The sequence below is a fragment of the Prorops nasuta genome, unplaced genomic scaffold (assembly GCF_024137725.1).
Source record: "Prorops nasuta isolate Cenicafe-Biocafe unplaced genomic scaffold, Cenicafe_Pnas_1.2 PNAS00063, whole genome shotgun sequence".
NCBI classification, from domain to species: Eukaryota; Metazoa; Arthropoda; class Insecta; order Hymenoptera; family Bethylidae; genus Prorops; species Prorops nasuta.
In genome coordinates, this window is record NW_027116860.1 from 190,907 (window position 1) to 210,836 (window position 19,930).

A 19,930-nucleotide genomic window follows, 5' to 3' on the forward strand; every position below is an offset into this window, starting at 1 on the left:
GAGGGGAGACTGCGCGGAATCAATTGTAACAATTTGAGAGTCTCATTTTTTCCGAAAATCTTACTCGTGTTAAAATTCTAAAAAAAATGGTGATACTTACCGAATGTATCTAGAATACAAAATTTATTTTTATTACAGTGATATTTTAATTACTCTACACGCAAACTATATCTATACAGTATCGTGTGTGCAATTTGTTATGTTTGACACCAAGTAGGCTTCAATTAAAATACACTGATTTGGAATTGCAACCAGCTGCCCGTAATTTCTATTGTGTATGGGTATAAAAATAGTTGAAGGTGGTTCGGTAAAGCAAAAGTATATTCTCGAAAGGTTAACATACTTGAAGAAATGAAATTTACTTGTAAATTAATAAAATAACAACACTGACTGTTTTATAAAAATAATATTCTTTATTATACTTATATATATACAAAATAATTTTATTTTTTGTAGTATTTGAATATTTATTTTATAAGAACAATACTTTCATATTATAGTATGCAATAAATAATTGTTAGTGCGATAGAAGCATCTACCATTCTTCCCTATTCAATTGGCATTGTAAAAACAACACCAGTTTACTTTTTACAAAGGAAACCACTCGTTCGAAAATATTGCATAGTAAAATTTCGTCAACACACTTTAATATTTAAAAATCGCTCGTCGTTGAAAAATTTACTCAAATAAATGACAATTTCAGTTATATTTTCAATTTTAATATTTACACAATAGTATAAGTGAGCAGTTTGATGTTTTACCAAGAGTGCAGAGAACTTATTTTCTCATTTCTACAAACAATGGCTTATCATTGACAGCTTGATACTACTGCAACACAGCAGCTTATAGTATTGAAGAGAGGTACTGAACGGTTTTAAATTTCATTAACGGACGGAGCCACAAATTTGAATATTGCAATTGATTCTGGTCTCTTTTATATATATATTTATATATATGCTAATACTTAAACCTTAAATAACTAGGGTATTTCGAGGACTGTAACAATAAAAAAAACCGCGTCGAGTGGTAAAATTCGATTGATGAAAATTCTTTAGAGGTTTGATGAGAGTGGAATCCCTGGCAATTTTGGTAGAGAGGAAGTTATCGGGTCTCGTTGCAGGTATCGATTCAATGTTTGCCACCATTAACGAACATCATTAACACTTGTTTAGAGAGGGCTATCTGAATGGTGGACGCGCGCGTTGAATTACCAGCGTCCGAAAATTTCTCGTCTCCGTTTTTTCCTCTCTTTCATTGAGCAACTTGCACCGAAAGCTTTGGAAGCACAAAACTCGCCCTAGCCTCGCCTCGCTCGTGTAGTTATCTCGGTCCCTTTACACGGTTCTCCCTCATTCAGTTCTCAAATCAAAGGAAAACTCCCTTGTTGTTCAGTCGCTCGGCCAATTTCATTACGTACGGTCTGCTGTCGGCAGGACACCTTTCTACCACAGAGCACAAAATATTAATTTTACCTTATATTGAAAAACTGAAAATTCCTCCTGTCACTGTAAAAGTCACATCTCTTTCTCTCTCTATATATATATATTAATTTTTCGTTCAAATTTTTACTATTCAAATGACATGTGCTCTCTATAATTATACAACACGTATATGTATGTGACACAGGCTTCACACGGATAGGTAAGAATCAGCATCGTTTTTAGATGGTCCATTTATTCAGTGGCAGGCGGGAAACAATCTTTAATTAAACGCGGATCGGCCAAGGGGAGAAGATCAGGTGGCTGGTTTAATTGTTTCTTTCCGCTTCAATCTCCACGTTAGCCATTTAAGCTGTGCATCGCTTGGCACGCAAAGTGACACCTAGCCACTTGGAGAAGCCTGCGGTATCAATTTTCCGACTATCCTATTTATACACCGAGTAAACGGCCAGTCCCTTTCAATTAAGGGTATATATATTCCGATACCTATATATATATATATATATATATATATATACATATCACAGCTAAATATTTTCATCCGCAATTTCTGTCCGTGCGTCGCACATATATACATATATATATATATATATATATACGTGCATACAGGGTTTCTCTCATGGAGAAATTTGAGATTAGCAGCTGATGAAAATTAGGACGGTTGGACCTCGGGGAAGTAGCTGCATCAGGAAGCCATTTATCGAGGTCTTCTCGGGAAACGCGACAAGGAAAATGTGGGGAAAGTCGTCTTTACTCAAGTTCTCCTCTACGTTCTCCTTTTGTTCGCCGCTGCTAATGAGCAGCGCACGACATTTCAGAGGGTTTCGGGGACCGGAAATGGGATAGCAGATCGCGGACTGTCGTCATTGCAGAGTATATATATATATATAGCGGCGTAGCTCGATTGAAACGGGACGGCACTTTTACCATTCGATCGAAGACTGCAGCTTGATTTTTCCTAAATTGCAGATTGATGCAACTTCAACAAGTATTATCGGTGAAATATCATGCTCGCATTACTACCGAATCATATTTCCTTGATTTATGATAGTCTCTAGAAATTTAGCTGGGGAACAAAAGAGAGCCTGCACCGTCCCCTTTCGAAACTACTTTTACCATTTTCCAGTACACTTCGTAACGAGCGAGAGCCAGACGAAACTCTAATGATGCCCAGCCATGAGTTTCGCATTTCATCGCAAATAATCGTGAATATCGTCCTGCTAGTGACGCGAGGTTTTTCGCTAGATTTACCATGGCATCTCAAGCGCAATACGCTCCATTTTTCGCTTCGCTGACGATTAACTGAAATAACAATGGGTATAGCCAATGTCAGATTTTCGTTATGTACTCGCTCACTCTCTCTCTCTCTCTCTCTCTCTCTCTCTCTCTCTCTCTCTCTCTCTCTCCCATATCCTACATGTATATATATATAGATATGTACACCTGATTTTATCAGCTGACCGACTCTGACTGACCGACGAGCCGAATCTAAAATATTGTAGAGAAATATCTATATATATCGTTATACTCGCGCTTGTGAAATTGAAGTGGTGTTTTTAGCCGCTAGCTTTTACGCGTCCTAGCGATGGTAAAAGTCGGGATTTCTCGATGAGTCAAGGTTTTCACTGATTACAGGAAGCAGAAACGAAAGCCCGATTTCTTTTGTGCACTCTCAACAATACCGAAGAACCCTTGTACCTCTCGGAAACTTTGCTTTTGTGGCTTGGCCACTTTAGGGACCATTCTTTTTACGGTATGTCTTGATATGGCTTGTAATTAATGGTTGCAACAGCGCAGCTGAGATATTCTGCTAACGAGTACCCTCTCTGCACACTACGAGAAACTTACAATTTGCCATTCTCCAACTTACGACTGAATTCTGAAAGCTACAGGAACCATCCCTAATCAAATATTACGGATTCGAAGGAGCCAAAGTACCTTGCGAGCCTTTCAGGGTTCGCGCTGAGAGAACCAAGCCGGAACTTATAAATTGGTCGAATTAATTTACAATGTTGTCGGAATAATTTATGAATGCAAATGATGTGCTTGAATCTTGTACAAGTGCATTGAATAAGCTATATAAATAGGGCGGGGTAGCGTGGCCCTTTCAATAATTTTATATCGCGCCCCTTATTCAATATAGGTATATGTATCGCTATATGCTGGTTTGCGTATCGGTAAGTCTTATAAAGGGTAAAATAACACGTATTAGAGTGACGGCCGGGGGGGGAGGGGAAAGATGGAATCGGTTTAATAAAGTTCGATGAGACTATATTATTTATACGTAAGGCTTTTTTCATTGACTATCTCGAAGGCCCGTAAAACATGTATTGGCCTTTAGCGTCGTAATACCTTCTTGCATAAAAGTATGCTGCACAGATATTTATTAGAAAAACTGGGTGGAGCGTCAAAGTTCAAACCGGGTAAAAAGCGAGTTTCAGGGGGAAAGGATGGAAGGGGAGTCTGAAAAGGGAGGTTAAAGGTTTTCTTATCTGAATTTCAAGTGCCACCTGGTGGTAAGAAGAATGTTGTGCTTCCTGGTGCACAAGCTGTGCTATAACGTAGAAAACTTTAACGATATCGTTCAGGCTAATTAATGTACGATTTAAGGGGAAGCAATTACAGGCGATTTCATTTCATTTCTGTCCGACTTTAAAGTTTAAAGCCCAGTCGGAAAACTGGGTTGGCAGATGGTATTGGACATTACGGGGAAGTACTCTTTGTAATCTTCTCTCTCTCTTCCTCCCCCCTTCTCTCGATAAATTCTCTATATATATATATCGCTATCTATCTCTAACATACACTCTTTTGACTTGCAATCGCACATTTGCTCTTCCAAAACATGAAAGATCGTAGAAATATTTGATGAAGTACATTAAACTTTAATTTCCGCTACAAAAGCTTTGAAATGTGTTCGTCTTTTTCTTTGATGTAATATTTCGACAAAAAACGATCGAACAAATCCCTGAAACATCGAGGTATAAAGTTTAGCTTTTAAATCAATTAATGTAAATATTTGTACTTCTCTGCAGGGGTAATATAGGGAAATATGCTGATAATTTTCAAAATTGCGTAACAGCATTCTTGATTAATTAATATAGAAGTGCGGTATTCGTACAAAGAAGGTTAACGCGATATAATCCTGCAGAATGTTTAAAAATAAAGGTCGAGAGTGGTGTTTGGGAAACTAATTTCGTCTAAAACAATATTAAGAATTAATAATAAGCACGGGAATATATAGGGAAAGATCGAGGCAGAGGATGGTGCGCGTTCCTTGGTAGAATGCACGCAAGCTACGCAAGGTGCGATATAACTTTCTAAAGTTAGACGCGTTAAGGTGGCTCCATTTAAGCCGTGCTGTGGCTGCAGTGACACGCTTAGCACGTCGCCGTCGTCGCCCGTTGAACGTCAGCGTTTATCTGATTTACGGTGGAAATAATGAAAATTGCTGGTGCGACCGTGGAAGGACCGTGGCAGTTCAGGCCAAGGCGCATGTACTCCTCTGTAAGCACCCCCCCCCCCCCCCACACTTCAACCGGACGAATTTCGTTCTTGTCGCCCGCGTTTCACGAGCGGATAAGAATTTCACGATTCTCCTCCTCCTCTCTCTCTCTCTCTCTCTCTCTCTCCCGGTGTCCCTTTTATCGTCATCGGTGCATGAACGAGGAAGACGCGGCGCGTCGCGACACGGTCACGCGTGCGCGCGCTCGTGCACACCACGAACGATGAGATGCGATGGTGCAGCCTGTCGTTTTGTCGAGGCAATGGCAATGGGAAGTGGAAAGGTATGCACGAAAGTGGCGCAGCCACGCTCACAAAACTCTCTCGGTTGGATGATTAAAACTCGACGCGGATAGGAAAGTGGATTATTGCGGGACGTTTTCAAAAGTGCCGGAGCCGCCAATGGGAATTCCCCAACATTGTGTAGCCCTACTGATAAGTTCCATTGGCTTTTCCCATTTTTCTTTCCTTTTTTTCTCTCATTTTATTTCGACCCCTAGCTTCGACTAGCATTGTTTTTCCACCAACCGCGTTCCCTGCCAATATTTCCCGATTACACGCACCTATACCTCTGCTATTAGATTTACTTTATAAAAAAGGAGCGAAAATTTACTAAATTGAAGGTAGAGAGAAAGAGAGAGTATTGTACGCTGGTAATAATTGGAGATTAATTCTTTACCATAAATATTTAGAGAGCGGCTTTAGACGTGTAGTGGGTATATGATCGATAGCGCGCAATAAATATTTTACCTTTCAGTACTACGTTTGGAAACGAGGCGACGATCCGGGTCGATGTACTATAGAAAAACAGTATATACTATATAGCCTATATATATATATGTTATACTGGTAAGCTTACTTTTGAATGGTTCGGTTTTGGCAAACTCGCTGGGAAATCACGTCGACCAAAAAGATAGACGCGTTCTTTTCATCCCCACTCCCTTTTCATTTCATCCTCATCGCTTCCATTTTCCAGCCATTCTTATTCCCCAATGCATTTTTTAATAATGAACCACTTTAATCTCGAACGAGTAGGGGGTAGGCGGGGGGAGGGGTTGGGTAACCACGACTGCAATTCAGTTTCTTCGCATTTTTACCGCTGAAACGGGAAACAATTAATCAGGAACGAGAGCAAGAAATAATTTGATAAGCTCGAGCGCGACCATTTTCAGGATCACTCGTATAGCTGATTCTGATACGTCCCCTGATGAACCAAATTATGCGCGCACAAATACGATCCACGAGAGCTGCAGTGTGTGTATGGTAAAGCACGTTAATAGCTTTTCAACCAAATCTGTCAATTTCCTCATCGCCTGATCGCGCGCTAAATATAATATCAATCTGCCAGAGTGTTTTCCGTTATTAACTTTTAATAACCGTAGCGTTCAACTCGTAACTTTTGTTTAGCTAATTACGGATCAATAGCGCGATGTTACATGCGAAAATAGCGAGGGAGTGATAAAGGTTTTATTGATTCGATCGTTGTAAAAATAAAAGCAGACCTCCTGCATGTTACATATATATATATATATATATATATATCGATTACAACATTAACACACCGCCGTCTCGTTTATCCAGAGTTGCGATCACGTGTGACGAATCTGACATTATTTCACAGCGACGTACGTCGATGGTTCCCGTTTCGTAAGCAGAGTGCATGGTATCGCATATTCCATCGGTCATTCACACGTCGCTCTATGCAATCAGCTCCAACAGCAGAAGCCGTACTTTCCCTTTCAACGTCTATGCGCCAGCAAAGTTCACTCATGGTCAGCTGCAACTAGCTCCAATAATCCTCCAGTTACTTGCGGGAAGTATCATTTAATCAGTTGGCAGTATAGCGACGTGTGCACGATGATATTCCTATATTAAAACGACGCGACACTGTATATCGCGAGAAAATTTCTCGCACAACTAATATATATATATAGTGGAAAGAAAAGAAGTCATTTCGCATTGATGAGGGTTCTGTGAAAATTCAAAGAAATCCTCCATTAAAGGCAACAGCCCATAAAAGATTCAAGATGCAACGAAATTTTTTCATTTACGCAGTTGCGGTTATTGGGTTTTTGTCTGCGGTAAACGCTACCAAAATACTGGCCATTTTCCCATTCCAAGCTAAGAGTCACTACAAAGTTTACGAGCCACTGTTGATTGAATTGGCGGAGCGAGGCCACCAAGTTCACGCTGTCACGCACTTCCCACAGAAGATCAAACGGGTCAACTTTACGGATATCGACATCTCGCCATCGCTGCCCAGTCTAATCAGCAATCTACCCTTGCAGTCGGTACAGGACTTTACGATCTGGAAGAACACCAGATACCTCATGAGATATGCCGGTGTGGATGTCTGTCAGGCTGTGTTCAACAATTCCAAACTTCACAAACTTATTTCATCCAAAGATAAGTGAGTATTAATTATAGCTTCCTCGTACCGATCCTTTTGTAATTTACGTGCAGCTAGGAAGATGAAGAATAAGAACCCCGGGAAGAAGAATTAAGCGGAAAAGGATTTCATTTCAACTTTTGTCAAGACGATATAGAAGTAAGATAAATTTAATTATATCGAGCTCTAATATATTTAGCCAGAGATGGCAGAACTTATCATCCATATATATATTATATATACCATTTATAGGATATTATTATTATATATATATAGACGTTATATAGTTATTGAATTACCGCTCGATCCATTTTCACTAGATGTATCATTCGAATTCATTTCTTCAGGTACGACATGCTGATAGTGGAGATATTCGCAACGGATTGTTTATTGGGAATCTCGCACGTTTTGAAGATTCCAAGAGTGGTAGGTGTTATAACCAGTGTTGCCCTACCATGGTCGAACGATATTCTGAGAAATCCGGAGAATCCGAGTTATATTCCATATTGGTTTAGCTCTTACACGGACCGCATGAACTTTTATGAGAGGTTGACAAACACGATTGGCCTGCTGGCGAGCAAGATCTCTTACAGAATTCTATCGGATTGGCCGAGCTACGAGATCGCAAAAAAGTATCTGGGAGAAGATTTGCCAGACTTGGATGAGCTTCGATCGAAATTCTCGCTGATCCTGACGAACGGGCATCTGGCAGTCGGCGCTGCTCGTCCTTTGGTGCCAGCTTTCAAGGACATTGGCGGAATTCATATTCCGATATCGGGCCCGGATCCACTCGTCAACGATCTCAAGGATTATCTGGATTCTTTCGGCCAGCACGGAGTTATTTACTTTAGCATGGGCTCGCAAATAGATCCTGCCTCGATGAATCAGGTGTTTACCGTCCTCTATACAGCATTCGAACGAGTACCTCAACAAATACTCTGGAGTTGTGACCCGGAGAAAATGCCTGATCTTCCTAAGAACGTTAAGTGCATCGGATGGGCGCCTCAGCTATCCATACTCTGTACGTATCTATATATATATATATATGTTTTTTCGAGAGTCTATAAATATGCTTTACAGTTTTATACTCTACTTGTACATTTACTCATCCTACACATCATGTGCACTCTATATAGCATAGCATTTACGATGTTATTATTCAGCCCCGCGCGATGAGTCCTATAACTTTTTCAAGCATTCATTTGCCAAGATTATTATTGGAATTTTAAAACTGTATATATATACATATACAGGAATCGGTCGAAGTTCGATATATATATATATATATATATATATATATAATAAGCATCGAGTTATGAGCCCCTCATCTCAATCAATAAAGCTTTTTTCAGCAATATTCTTGGCACGTTATTGTCAGAGAGCAGCTGGTGGCCTAAATTGTATTTACTCCTCGTTCATTTCGTTGTTGAAATCGGCAGGTCATCCGAACGTTCGTCTGTTTATCTCACACGGAGGATTACTCGGGACGCAAGAGGCAGTTTATTGCGGAGTTCCGATCCTCGGAATGCCTCTATTCGGTGACCAGTATTTAAACATGGCCTACTCTGTGCAAAAAGGATTTGCCTTGCAGAACGATTTTCGACGGCTTACACTCGACAACTTCTCGGACAGTTTAAATCAGTTACTCACGAACAAAAGGTAGAATTAATTATTAATTAGTATGGAGAAGCACAATTATTAAATTCCACTTTAAGCCTCTTATGTAATTATCCTCGAGGTAATTAACTTCAACCGTCGAGCAAATTGTTTTCTGTTGTCCGCGAAATTGATAATTTAACTCGAATCTCTTTTATTTATTCGCTATTTTTATTACAATTTGGTCAATTATTTTACAGCTATGTGGATGCGGCGAAAAGAGCCTCATCGCGATTTAACGATCGACCGATCGCAGCTTTGCACGAAGCAGCTTTCTGGGTGGAATACGTACTTCGACACGGTTCTGAATCCCTGAAGACTTCGGCGCCAGATTTAGAGTGGTACCAGTTTTACTTATTGGACGTTGCTTTGGCAATTGTGCTTTTATCAGCGATACCTCTCTGGATGTTACACGTGTTTCTAAAGTTATTTTTAAAAACTCTTCATTTACTGCTAAAAAGTTTCTCTCGGCTATTTTGTCCTATCGAAACACCGGCTGCTCGTGAAAAGAAAAAAAAGTGATTATTGTAATAGCGATAAAGTTTCAAATAAATGTTTTCATTCGTTTATACATGCTAACGGCTCCATTATTCCATTCCTATCACGTACCGAACGTACGTGCTAACTTATCTTTGTCCTTTCTCTTGATAAAAATGCAAAACGATTTATACGATCGGCGAAATTGATTGCACCTATAATTGCGGCAAGAAGAATAAAGACTGCATAAGAACTTCCTTTCAGTTTCGTATCACGTTCAATACGTACGGGGAAGAATGAATCGACCAATCGATTTAGCTGACAGAATGACGTCAATAATCCTAAAAGGTTGAATTCCTGCTGCTCTCTAACCTTATCTATATAGATAGACAGTGTCGATTATATACCAAAAATTTCCAAGCACTAATTGCGATGAAATTCACTTGGAAGAATATCCTTCGTAATATTCATTAACACTGCAGAGTGTTTATTAAATGTATAAGAACGTTTCATCGCGATTACGAGTACTCTTATAAATATTAAATTATGGTGTTTACAATAGCTTATTGGTGTATCGCATAAATAGTATATACATATGTATACTCTTTGATTAATAACCTTAAATATGCATTGATAAATATTTGTTGGTATATACAAGCCTCGTGCAGCAGATTGCCGTTTGCACGAATTTAATAGTGAAATTTATGGTCTTAATGAACATTTTTACGGATATTATATCCTTTTTTTCGTCGAGTGTGGGTTAATAATAACGGTGCTCTGTGTGTGAAGCCGGTATAAAAACAATGGAGTTTATTGTGGTTTTAATTGTTGGTGGTTGTATCTTACGTTCAGGAAAGAAGCTTTTGCATATTCCAGACTTATATCATTTGCGTATTATACAAATGCAAAGTTGTGTAGTGGCAAAACAGGAAACCGGAAAAGCTAAGTGAAAGCAGCGTGCACAGTCGCGAGGAATAAAAGCTCTATACTATAAATTGGAGAAACCGAGTTTTCTTTGTGTCTCTGAATGCAATTAAATGAAGCATTTAAAAGCAGGCATTACGAGTGCAGTCTGACGATAAGAGAAAACTATGTAAAGATATCTACTGACTTTAACTTGAATGCGAGAAACCTACTTTGGAAAGAATACACGAACCTATTCACCATTCAAGAGAAATATAATTATTCTCAAACAATAACAATAGTTTCATAATGGCTACTCTACTAGATTCAAATAATTTTCTGAATTTTCTTAATTGCTTCCATTAAAAAGTGAAATAATTGCGATGATCAATTAGCGTAAGAATATTAGATTCTATTTATTCATTCTTTGATGTGCGGGAGACGATGATTTTATAGAATTAAAATGTAATAAGCAGCAGCGTGGTGCCTCGGCGTATATGTGGGATATTGTAAATCTTTAAAGCTACCAATTACTCAACAGGATTCGCAGCAAGATGGTCAAAAGAATAACTTTACAAAAGAACTGCTTTATGTTGAAGTAAGATACTAGGATGATGTATTGCGTTGCATAGTAAAACATAAGCAAGAAGAGAATAATAGCAGCAGTAAGAAATCGATGCATAATTTTTTACTGCACTGTCTTAAATAATATATGCTCTGCTTTAAAGTATCAAATGGTAGGCGAATTCTTTATTCTTCTCTGTTCATTTCTCACATTATCGATCCTTGGGAAGCAACGTGTGCATATCATTTTGTTTATCTCTGGTTTTATCACCAGACAGGTACTTTCTTTTAGACTGGAGAGCCTCATTTTCCACCCTTGCTCGTTACTGGGCATTCTGTTTTACACTATACCAGCCGGAAGAAGGGGACAAGACCGACAAGTTTGTATCTAATGAGCCTCTTGGTTACTTTATACGAGGACAGATAGGTGTGGATTTTCTGTGCCAAGCAAGCTGCCTCTAGTGTCTAGGAGCAACGACGCTCTTACATGTAAAGTTTCAAACTTTACACTAAAATTAAAAACATGTTGAATACATAATAATCGTCTCGACGTTTGAAAAGGACACGCGACACACGAGTCTAATGATCAAACGTTTCAGAGACGTTGCTTGCTGCGTTTAGTAACATACAAAGGATTTTTGTCCAACAACCAAACGAAGTAGCCAACTTCACTTTACTCGATTACACATCACTCGAACATTTTATAATGATATTTATAACGAACACTGAAGATTATCCAACCAAATTGATGCAAAATTAAAACTTTTGTGATACCATGAAACATGGATTGAAAATATTTCTATAGTTTAACAACTCAATTCCTATACATATATATATATTTGACCTTTGGAAAAAAGAGCCTGCAACATATCTATAGTAGAGTTCTTTTGGTCGAAGTGCGTGAAAATTTCACGTAATTCGTCGCTTTCAAAGCGAGGCTATGTTCAAAGAGCATAATGAAAATTGTTAAACGAGGTTAAGATAGCTTGAGCATTAAATTGTTATCAAGGCAAACGGTGAGAATGGCAAAGCAAGGTTTTCACTACTTTAGACACGGACATCTTCCCATTTACGAAGTAACATCTTTAAGAAACTTATCTCGTTTAAAGAGCTTTCATAGGGCATCTTTTGTAGGACGACTGTTCCTATGTGTGGAACATCCCCGTTAAGAAACGATGCGAATGGGTACGGACCACGAAGGATTGCTCATCCGACTCGCTGATTCAGTACGCTCAGCTGCTATTCTGCACCTTTGGAACCGAGAACATTCCTATGTTTATTCTGGGCCTAACGATCATCATTGCTTGGCTCCTCTATTTGTTCGTCATATTGGGAAGTACCGCCGACAACTTGTAAGTACCCATATAAGTTCCTTCCTAAGCCACGTACGTACCATGACACACAGGGACTATACTCGGACACCTTATATTGTCAATCCACCGTCATTCATGATATATCGCAATTTAACGCGTAACCGTGAACGATTAATCGGGATTTACGTCACTTTCATTTTACGAGAGCATTCGGAGCTGATGGAAAAACGCCAATGTATACGAGCTCATCCATCGAACGAAGCTTTAGAGATACTTCCGGGAACAAAGTAGTTGGAGAAATATATAAGATTTGTAATAAGTCGCGAGTAAATCAAGGAATATATCGAAAGAAATAAAAAAGTGGGAAACGTGCAGTGTGCAGTAGTTTTTCCTGGTGGTTTGCTTTTTCCTCCGTCAAATCCACCAATTTCGCAAGAGTTTTAAGCAGTGCGAGGGATTTCGTACAATTTAATTTTACGACGCGTAATATAAGAAGTACGCGGAAGATGATGGAAACAGAATCCGCTTCTTAGGTTGCTGCCTCTCTGGGAAGATAGACTTTTGTGTCGAATTTGGCACGATGCTGTATATAGCAACAGCCAGTACTCGATAACAGTCTGCTTGATAGAAAATAGTCTTTCGAAAGTAGACGATGATTCATTTTCTTTCAATTTTAAATACAATTGGACAGAATTTTATTCGAGCCATTCGCTTCGCCGTTGCAACCTAAATAAAAACTCCCGCTTGCGTTTAATAAAAGAAGAAAAAAAAAGGTAAAGATGCACGATATATTGATTTTTTCGCGAGCTAGAGATGTTACCGGTGTTTAATGTACGAAATAGAAGAATCGAGTTGGGTGTTCGTTTGATTTTTAACGCGAGAACGAAGGCACAACTCTGCGAGTACTAGTTCGTGTATGAAAAATTGGGGGAATTTTTCGTGTTATTGGATTAAAATACAGAATCATATGGTAAGATGCTGCAGCCATCATCGTGACTGCCTAATGAACAAGTACTGGTGGATGCTGGAGATAGGGAAGGACTCCGTCCGTCCGTCCGTCCGAGGCTGCTGGTTGATTTCACTGCTGACGTCATAAAAATCTCTTTCGATGATTTGGTTATACTTTATAACCACGAGAAGAGCGTGATTTAAAGAGCAAAGATGGGTATAAATTTGAGGATAATCGTTGCGAGTGTTTTACAGCTTTTAGTTTGAAAGAATCTTTGGGAAGTGGAGCTAATATAGAGCTGTAATTTTTATCGGGTGAATCAATAAAGCGTCGATGGGGTGCGGGGGGAAATCGCGCGCGCGAGGTTATCGTTAATCCATACTGTCCATTCATGTCATCATTTTATTAAGATAAAAAGTGGTCACCGGTGCACCGTTTGAATCACTTCTTTTAATGGGGGATCATAAACCGACTACTAGCTAGATTAAAATCAGATCGGTCACACGCAAAATGCAGGGCCGATATTAAAGTCGAGATGGCAGTTAAGATTCATGGCCGCGTCAAATGCCATACTTTTGACGGAAGCTTTATGCGCCATCATCATGGCTCGGCTATTGCAAAATTTTTATGAAAAATTTTAGTAACGAGGCAACCTACTTTTTTACCTGAATAAACGAGAAGCATTGGGAGACTGCCGGATTTTTCTTGTACCATAAATATTAAATTCCAATTACCTGTACGGACTGACTGCTCCTGTGTACGCTATGTGACAAAAAAATGAGAAACGATGAAATAGTAGAGTTGATGGAATGTCGGCTGCATCGAGATTGAACTAGATGACAAATTTTGCAGCTTCTGTCCATCGCTGGCAACAATAGCAGCCGTAATGCGGTTGTCCGACAATATAGCAGGTGTGACAATCCTCGCATTTGGAAATGGAGCACCGGACATTTTCACTTCGCTCGTGTCAGGCGGCACCGAGTCGATAATAATGTTGACCGAGCTGATTGGGGCTGGTGTCTTCGTAACGTCAGTGATCGCCGGCTCTGTTGCGGTGATAAGACCTTTCCGGGTTCATCTAAAGCCCCTGATGAGGGATACGTGCTTCTACATTATCGCGGTTGGCTGGATAAGCTACGTCATCCAGGACGAGAAAGTTTACCTGTGGGAAGCCATAAGTACGTGCCTTCCATTCTATAATAACAATAACTGGAAACTGAAAATTTAATTAAGTCACCCTTTCCCTCTCCACCCTCTCCACACCCCTCTCTATATACGTATCATTTTATTTTTCTATCTCAACACCAACGCGCTGCTCTCTCTCTCTCTCTATCTCTCTCTCTCTCTCTCTCTCTCTCTCTCTCTCTCCTCAGCCACAAATGCGCAATCTGACTCTCGATGAATTTTTGTTGGAATTTTGTAACGCACGTCGGCCAGGGGCTGAAATGAAAACCGAGATTAAAACGGAAAGCACTCCGTGGAGAAGAGTGAAAATATTATTTTTATTAATATTCAATTTGGACTTGTGCGTGTCTTTAATCTTTTCTTTGTCTCTCGCGCGAGCTTAAATTGCACACCTATTATACGCTTCTCATGTGCATCAGCAAAGGACAACCTACCTTTTCCTCCCTCTTGCAATTAAAGCATATATTCTATATACTTTCTTCATTTTTTTTTTCTCCTTTCTCCCGGTTCAATATTTTTTATTTAATTGTAGCAATTCAATGTCATTTCGTGTGCGCACGGTTTAATATACCAAAACTTTGGTAAATGCATAAACGCATCGATTGTAATCTTGATAACAGGATAAAGTCATTATTCAGCGTTTTAGATTTACCAAATGTCTGTATATGTATATATAGATACTCCTCATTTTATTCAATTAATATTATATAATTTATCGAATACGGATTTAATTTGAATTAAAACTTGTAATATCAATGCTGCATTATTGCAATTAAATCGAGCAATTTGTAACGTTAATTGGTATAACATTGCAAGAAATCCGGTGACTTTATTGCAGCAACATTTTGACATAATTAACTGATATTCGTGCAACGTATGCTTCAAATGCTGCAACTTGTTAATTTATCACAAAGATTCTCATTAGCTTGATAAAAAATGAGCCACTGGCCATTCGTTACATTGCACCATTGAAAGCTGTAGGGAAAACAGCTTTTAGCCTGCTGGTGCAACTGTGTTAGGTTAACTGTGCATATACTGATAAGTAAGTGGAGGAGGTACTAATGCACTTTAATTCTGATAAATTTTTATTACAGGTCTTATTTTGATTTACGTCTTGTTTATCGTGGCGGTGGTGCTGATGCAGATTTACGATAGCAGAGAGACGAATCTGAAAAGTGCGCCATGTCCTATGCCAGCTTCGAAAGTATCGATCTTCATGGCGAACGCTTACTCACGTTCTTTTAGGCAGGATCCCAAGTGTATCAGATCCGGATGTTTTGCGTACTTACCTAGCAAACCAGGACACCATCGCTATCCCTCGGATACCCACGAGAACGCGTTCTTTTGGTTTACGTACCAAGATAGGTAGGTAACGCGCGCGCGCGCCAAAGAAAGATCCTTCTCGTTTTTACTGCCACACAGCTCTAGCTAGACCTTGTGTCCCTCCCCCCCCCCCCCCCCCGCACCTCTCGCCCTTTTTATATTTACCCATAACAGAATACTCCTCGCGCAATTCGCTCCAACAAGTTTTCCTGTTCCATTCCTAGCACCAATTTCACTCCAATAGGGAGGCAAGCAAGAATAAATTACATTCGCAAAGAAGGATTCGACTCGCGTTGACGGATAAGAATTCCATCGAGATTACGTTTCACTCGCGCTCGTGCGTTATTTCTTATTTATTAATATTTATTTTTAGAAAATATTGCGTTTCCCTTCTCTCGCTCTCTCTCTCTCGCAAATGCAAAATCATAATTCGCGACGATATTATTATTGGCCAAACGGTGATATCCCGAACCCCCCCTCTTTTACTTCTCACTCGCTCCTTATACCTTGGAATTTGTTTTCGTTGAATAGACGTTGCCATTGCTGCGGAATTACAAGGTAGCCACGTAAGAAGGGAAGATGCGGAGACGACGAAAGGACCAACCGATCGACCGAAAGGTCTTGTGAAGGAATTTTTGTACGATGTCAATCCGATTAGTAGAGATGACTGGAACGAGGCAGACCATCTCGTTAAATTCATCCTCATTATACGCTCTCCATTTATGTTTCTTCTGCAATTATTTATACCAGTTGTAAACATAACCGCACCGAAGAAAGGCTGGTCTAAGCTACTAAATTGCTCGCAGTTGTGTCTAACGCCCATTCTGGCGTTGTTCCTACTAAATGGTAAGTTACGTTCTAAACACTTCAAGATGTTATACCTACGTAGAGTTTCTCTTGACCGTGTCTGTTAGTTTCTCCTGCACTGGTGTAACTTAAACTCCTGTGAATGTATTTATACTATATATATGTACCTTAATTGCTCAAATTCTCTGCCTCTCCCTCTCTCCATACATATACCGATCGAAGGAATATCGTGAAATACAGCAGACATTTTTTTGTTTTAAGAGAACTGATTGAGAACCAGTCGGAAGAAAGAAAAACGAACGGTTTAGGCAAACTCGGCCAAGGTATCAGAAGTTTGCGAAGAATTTCCGCTAGTTCGGTGACCTCCATTTTCATTCCTGGCATTCTTTCGCAGTCTGGCGGAGGACAATTGGCCCAGTGCCAATACTGCCGCTATTCCTCGTTGTCGGTGCCGTAATTGGTGTAATTGTATTCTTAACGAGTCACGTGGATCGTGTACCAAAGTTTCATAGCGTGAGTCTATCCGGCCAGGCAAGCAAGTCCTACTCGAAAAAGCATATCAGCCAAACTTTGCAGTTTCCAGCCCTCGGAAATTCCGTCTGGCAAGCATCCTGATGAGGATAAATTAATTGCAGGTTTTTGCATTTCTCGGATTTTTGGCTGCCATGCTGATAGTCTACTTGGTGGCAGGGGAAGTAGTGTCTGTCTTGCAATGCATAGGCTTTGCATGTAGCATATCCGATGCAATGCTGGGAATAACGTTTCTTGCCGTTGGCAACAGCGTTGGAGGTCAGTCGAATGTCAAACTTTTCCAATAAACACATTTTCTCTCTTAATTTACCAAATATTTCTGCGGATAAAAATCTCATCATCTCCCCTCCCCCCCCCCCTTTTTCAGATTTAATATCGAATATCACAATCGCACGACAGGGTTTTCCACGCATGGGCTACGCGGCTTGTTTTGGTGGGCCAATGTTTAATACATTACTGGGTCTTGGTCTGACCTATGGCGTAGCAGCTGCTTCGAGTCCAGATCACGCAGTAAAAATTCGTATAAGCGACATGGCACCTGGATGCATCGCATTCCTTTTATGCTCTTTACTCATTTCTATTATTTATTTGAACGCCACTGGTGCTTTCGCGCGTCGCTCTTATGGATACCTATTGTATTCCATTTATTTCATTTTTTTATTATTTCAGTTTCTCAGTGAATTGCACGTTATTCATCCCTTAGGCACGGATCATCGATCGGACGAGCACGATAAACACAATCCATTTATTTAAAATTATCTAACAATTTGTTCTTGGAAACTTTTGTATTATTGAAAATATAACGTTATACTTTTTTCTTGAAATTTATTTCTACACCAAACTGCTTCGATGTTTCACCATCGATAATCGCTAATATTCATTAATTCGGGAACACGGAAAATATCGTTGTGTGTATTTGATTGGTAGAATAAATCGTGAAATATATGGAATTTGCAAAGATGTAGGGATTTCATCCAAAAATTGCACAAAGCATTAGCCTTTGTTGCTTATTCTACGAGTGATAATACAATTAAGTCGTAGCTCGTTGGTATAATTAGCATCAAATTTGTGTAAGAGAAAAAGGATACGGAAAGAAAATAACAAACAAGCCGCTAGAGGGTAGAGTTAACGAGCTCATTCACCAAGCAACTGTTCGTCCTTGTATGTTAAAGCAGCGTTCGCGTCTTCAGCTCGTTTTTCGTATAAACATCTTCTGGTAGCGTTTAAACGAGTTTTCGCAGTAATTACGAAAAAAATCTTAATGACTCGTTACACATTTCAAATCAGCAAAATCAGTAAATTCACCAAAGAACTAATCAACGCTGTGAATTATGAACAAAACTTATTTATAAGAAAATGCAGCTTTGACAATGAAGTGGAAAATTGAAAGGAGCGGAGAGGACAATAGAAATGGTGAAGAAAACGGTGCGCGGAATAATAAGTAACATGGTTACCATGGAAAGAAATATATATATATATATATATATAGGTTTTTCCCCTTTATTTGTACGAAGGTCGAAAGGGTCTCTCCTCTTGTCAGAGGAATAATTAGTCATGTTTAATAACTTATAACTATCGTATAGGGACCGTGCAGTAGCAGTATTGTTCTGCTCCACACTGATGAATGCATATCTCGAGTCTCGACGTTGTAAAAGGTATAGGATTTATTCCGTCTGTTTGTTCAAGAGGAGGGACATATAAGATGATCGGGGGTACAGCTTCCAAGGTTAAGGCTTGCACGTGTACAAGGCTATAGAATTATGAGAGCGCAAACGCTAACATTCATTATTAGGGTAGCTTCTGGATACGTTGTCCGGCCATTGTTGCCCGACAGCTCTTTCACCTCTCTCTAATGCAACTTCACCATGCGGCCACTAATAATTTTCGTCCCATTGTTCTTGAATATAGTCAAGTCGCATCGGATAATTACCACGCTAATAAGCTAATAATATCCAATCATTCCAATAATTGCTTCATCCTCCTCAATTAGCAATATCCCTTCGGATCGTTATTCGTAAAACTATATGCCGGAATAAATCATTGGAATTAAGAGTGGACGATTATTTTATTGTTTACGAAATTCTCGAATTTACATTAATGCTCTTATGTACAGAGTCATTATTTTATGAGTTCATCAACCTGAATAAATGGAGGGCAGTAATAAATATTGAATTTTCCAAAGACACGTCAATTTTTTATTCGGGGGGGACATTGAATGATTATGTAAAAAATATACCAAGGGGAAGAGTATAAAAGTATAAAGGTCGCCTTGATTTTTTGCATGGAACAATATATTTTTTATTGCATATTACTGTAGCTCATATCAAGAGCGTTACAGAACCCTTCTGTTAATTTATCATCTCATTCACAGTGGTTCACCAGGTATTTTAATTTTTAAAACTGCTTTTGATATTTGTTGGTTTGAGTAAACTAGCGTATGCGTGACAGCTACACATACGCATGCATAGTTCCTCACCTACTTATAATTTCAAATCGCAATATCTGGCGATAGGTTAGTTCTAATGAGAAATTAATGTAGCGTTTTGGAGAACTTTTGAGATAAACTGCAAGAACATGCAATACGAAATATAGGATTCCATTTAAAGAAAATCAAATCGATCTTGACAGATTATATGTTTCGCGACCTATCATTTAAAGTCCCCCAAGAAAAAACAATTGACGTGCCTTTGGAAAAATCAATGTCTATCGCTGTTTTCCATTTACTCATGGTCGATGTCAATACTCATAAAAAAGAATGAGCCTCCATATCCATTTTAGGTATATTTATCGAACGTTTCGTACATTATTTAAAGATGTGTACACAGGGGTCTCGTCTTTGGGTCAAGATAATAAAATTATAGTAGCAAAGTGACATAAGAATAAAAAATAGTCG

At 39.2% G+C, this 19,930-nt stretch overlaps 2 protein-coding genes across 2 annotated transcripts; both read left to right on the forward strand.

The window, feature by feature from the left end:
* Positions 1-6,908: 6,908 nt before the first annotated feature.
* On the forward strand, positions 6,909-9,554 carry LOC136784682 (UDP-glycosyltransferase UGT5-like). Its single transcript, XM_066745531.1, has 4 exons — positions 6,909-7,350; positions 7,677-8,350; positions 8,769-8,988; positions 9,186-9,554. Exons 1-4 carry the CDS (start codon positions 6,968-6,970, stop codon positions 9,505-9,507), a joined length of 1,599 nt encoding a protein of 532 aa, XP_066601628.1. The 5' UTR covers positions 6,909-6,967; the 3' UTR covers positions 9,508-9,554.
* A 2,397-nt stretch (positions 9,555-11,951) lies between these two features.
* Positions 11,952-17,790, forward strand: LOC136784677 (mitochondrial sodium/calcium exchanger protein-like). The gene is made up of 9 exons (XM_066745525.1): positions 11,952-12,005; positions 12,064-12,281; positions 14,044-14,369; positions 15,471-15,551; positions 15,622-15,741; positions 16,231-16,545; positions 16,901-17,019; positions 17,142-17,295; positions 17,405-17,790. Exons 1-9 carry the CDS (start codon positions 11,952-11,954, stop codon positions 17,788-17,790), a joined length of 1,773 nt encoding a protein of 590 aa, XP_066601622.1.
* The last annotated feature ends 2,140 nt before the right edge of the window (positions 17,791-19,930 follow it).